The sequence below is a fragment of the Dendroctonus ponderosae genome, unplaced genomic scaffold, assembly GCF_020466585.1.
Source record: "Dendroctonus ponderosae isolate FM_Combo_2020 unplaced genomic scaffold, Dpon_F_20191213v2 Dpon_F_20191213_1, whole genome shotgun sequence".
Classification (NCBI taxonomy): domain Eukaryota; kingdom Metazoa; phylum Arthropoda; class Insecta; order Coleoptera; family Curculionidae; genus Dendroctonus; species Dendroctonus ponderosae.
This window is the reverse complement of record NW_026017110.1, coordinates 997,286-1,000,482: the sequence shown is the minus strand read 5'-3', so window position 1 is coordinate 1,000,482 and position 3,197 is coordinate 997,286. Positions and strand designations below refer to the sequence as shown.

The window sequence follows — 3,197 nt, the reverse complement described above, 5'->3', positions numbered from 1 at the left end:
ATTAGAAGTTATGATTTTTTCCAACCAGAATATGCATTTTATGTTCAAACTAAGGTCTAGAGGACTCTAAGGACTAACTGTGCTTTGAGTGGCACTTTTACCACTTTCCTATTGAAACGTCTTTTTTCATTGTAGAAGTTTCTAATAACTTTTTGCTCTAGATTAGAAGTTATGATTTTTTCAACTAGACGATGCAATTGTGTCAGAACGCTCATTTTTATGCCAATATTTACCAAGTTGGCAAAAGTTTCGACGCAAATGTCTATTGATTGTAGCAGTTTTTCATCACTTTTTACTCCAGACTAGAACTTATGATTTTTTTCAACCCGATGATGCTTTTCTGTCAACACGTTTATCTCGAAGCGAACATTTGCGCCGTTGCAAAAAGTCAGGATTACGTGTGATTTGAAGCAGATTTGCAGAATTTTTAGATCTAAACGTCTTCTAAATATAAATATTTTGCACAATAATAAAAGCCTGACAATCTGTTTAAATGTTTGTGAAAGCATGCAAACAAGAGTCGCTTGCACTGCGTCATACAGTCAATAACAATTAATTTTCTGCGGGAAGCGATCGGTAAAGAAAGCGGCAGTAGCCGATGCCCTAAAAGGTAAAACTAAGGAAATAGGAAATGAAATTCTGTTTACCGATCTTTGTGAATATCATGTGTGCTTAACAACTTTTTACCTAAGAAGGTATCAAGCAAATGTTTCAGTGAAACAAGATAGGCGAACGCGCGATGAGGGTAAAAAGACATCAGTTTAAAAAGCCGGAATTGTTCGGTATGTTCAATGAGGACGTGTTAACTCGAATAGGGCTCAATAAATCAAACAATTTTAGTAGAAAGTGTAGAAATCTTAAGAAACAAGCCAAACTATGCAGCGTTTGCTTTTGCTCCACTTACACACATAAGGCATATTCCGATGATAATAAGGCCCAAAAGGGCGGCCAACCATCGGCCCATTTTATGCCCCAACGGCCCAAACAGGTTCGTTCCGATCAAGTAGGAGATGCTGGCGGGAAGAAAAGTTACTCCCTGTTTCCATCGTTCAGCACCCATAGTGTCCATCATCCAGATGGGTAGCGACGGTTCCAACATCGCGATGCCCATGTTGGCAAAAATTATCGCCCCTAAAAAACAGAACGAAATCAACTTTTGCATATTTTTTTTCTATGGGCTCGAGGATTGATTAAATATTTTTAGTAAAAAGCACACAGGCTTGGCCCCTGATGATGCGTAGTTTAGACACTCGAAACATGTTGGGTTTCTGACTGCCTTGTAATAAATTGCTTGTGTAGAAGACTGGGTGCTCTTTGTCAAACTTGCTTTCGTCAATTAAATATTTAAAATCAATAAAATAAATAACATTTTTTTTAAATCTTTAAATAGTAAACCAACCTGCTGCTATCATAATATATGGATCCATGATCAGTGCTCGCAATGATGGGGGGTCTGATTCTTGATGGACTACTGATGGTTGCAGCATTAGTAACTGTAATACTAAGAAAACAAATTGATTTGAAAAAATCTTACATAGAAAGCTGCAAAAATTCATCGAAATCGAAACAATGTTGTTGTCCTAAATTTGCCAAAGCTGAAATGTACCAAGAACTTGCCAAAAAAAAACCAGTTAAAAGTCAAACAAAACGAACTGCCTCGGAAGCAAATTCGATGTAAAAAAGTTCGCAATATCATAAAATTTCTTTAGGGAAAACAACTGTTCCATCGCATAACACACATGTAAAATTGCGAACCAAATTGAAATCGTATCACAAGACGATAAATAAAATAGGGAAATCCGCGCTGCCATCCACCGTTTAGTTGCCGATTTACAGCTCATTCTTATCGGATCTTCGTCGAGTCACAAAACGTCCGATTTTGCAGGCGACTTCTTTTTCATTATTCTGAACTCAATATATGTACTCTTTTATCCCCTGAATAGCTATTTTATCTGCACATCGGCCCGATTCCCTCACCCTTAACAACACTTGGAGGAGTTATTGCAATAGAGTCGCAAGCGATTTTTTCGATATTGGCAGCAGACTGAAACTCTCTTTAAAGCACCGAATTTTTATTCTTTTGCAGAAAATTTGCAGAAGCATACTCTTCCCGCTAAAACCATCTAAACTTCTCGCCAAACTGAAACGAGCTGCTTAAGTAAATTTCCAATAGCGGCTAAAAGTTACTGTTGCGAATAACGCCGGGAAAAAGAAGCATTTTCCAGATTTTTTCATAGGGGCAAATATGGAGAACCCCATTTTCTCCCCTGCAGCAAATAAGGCTTCCATTTGGGGTCAATCATGTGATAAATAGATTTTAAACTAGTGTGTGCTGACGTTCTGCAAGATAAACATGCAGTATGGAAAACGACGCAAATTTATTGGCTTTTTAAGTGCAAGTTTCAACCTTCTTTTGCTGAACAATTGGTTAATTACTCACGTCCATCGCCAAGGGCCAACGCGGCCAGCACTAGAAAGGGGGCCGATTTTCCCACAAATTCGTACATGAGCCCCCCGAAAGGGGGCCCTATGAGGACTCCAAGGGCGAGGCCCCCCAGAGCTATTCCCATCGCGTTTCCTCTTTCTTTGTCATCTGGATATCTTTCGGCCAGCATGCCCATTCCAGATACACTGGAACAAGACGATCCGATGCCTTGAAGCGCTCTTGCAATGAATAGCACACTGTAACTTCTTCCAAATGCAAAAACTGGAAAAAACGTGCAAATTAATAAGATATAAGAAATATTGAAAATGTCGCAAAATCCAGCTAAAATGATGATGATTGATGTATTACTTAAGGGATTGGTTTTTAGGCGATTTTAGTGTGTTTATTAAAATTACAAATTCCCCAAATAATGTTTTCGAATTAGTTGCTCAATAAACGTGGAACTTTTACTCGATTAGGGACCTAATTAATTTTTCTAATGAATATTCTGAACCCGTTGAAGGGTCCATTCGGTCGCGTTAATTAAAAAACATCCGGCACTTTATGCTAAATTAAAAATCTTCATTGTGAGTTAAATTAATTATTGGATTTCCTGTTCAGATGTCAGCGCCAGTTCACTCTCGAGTGCACAATTGTTGACGATTGGAAATTGCATCATTAAATGCGAACTTTGACTGTTTCGAGAGGATTTCCACATTTGACAAGGTTGGCAATGTGGAAGGGTTCTGGATCGCGTATGCGACTCACTTTT

At 38.4% G+C, this 3,197-nt stretch overlaps 1 protein-coding gene across 1 annotated transcript in view; it reads right to left on the bottom strand.

The window, feature by feature from the left end:
• Positions 1-3,197, bottom strand: part of LOC109538161 (synaptic vesicular amine transporter) — a gene marked incomplete in the record, with an annotated part of 105,348 nt that overhangs the window by 84,001 nt on the left and 18,150 nt on the right. Inside the window, 3 exon segments of the mRNA XM_048668004.1 lie at positions 905-1,131; positions 1,400-1,501; positions 2,441-2,707. Coding sequence (XP_048523961.1) covers positions 905-1,131; positions 1,400-1,501; positions 2,441-2,707 — 596 coding nt within the window.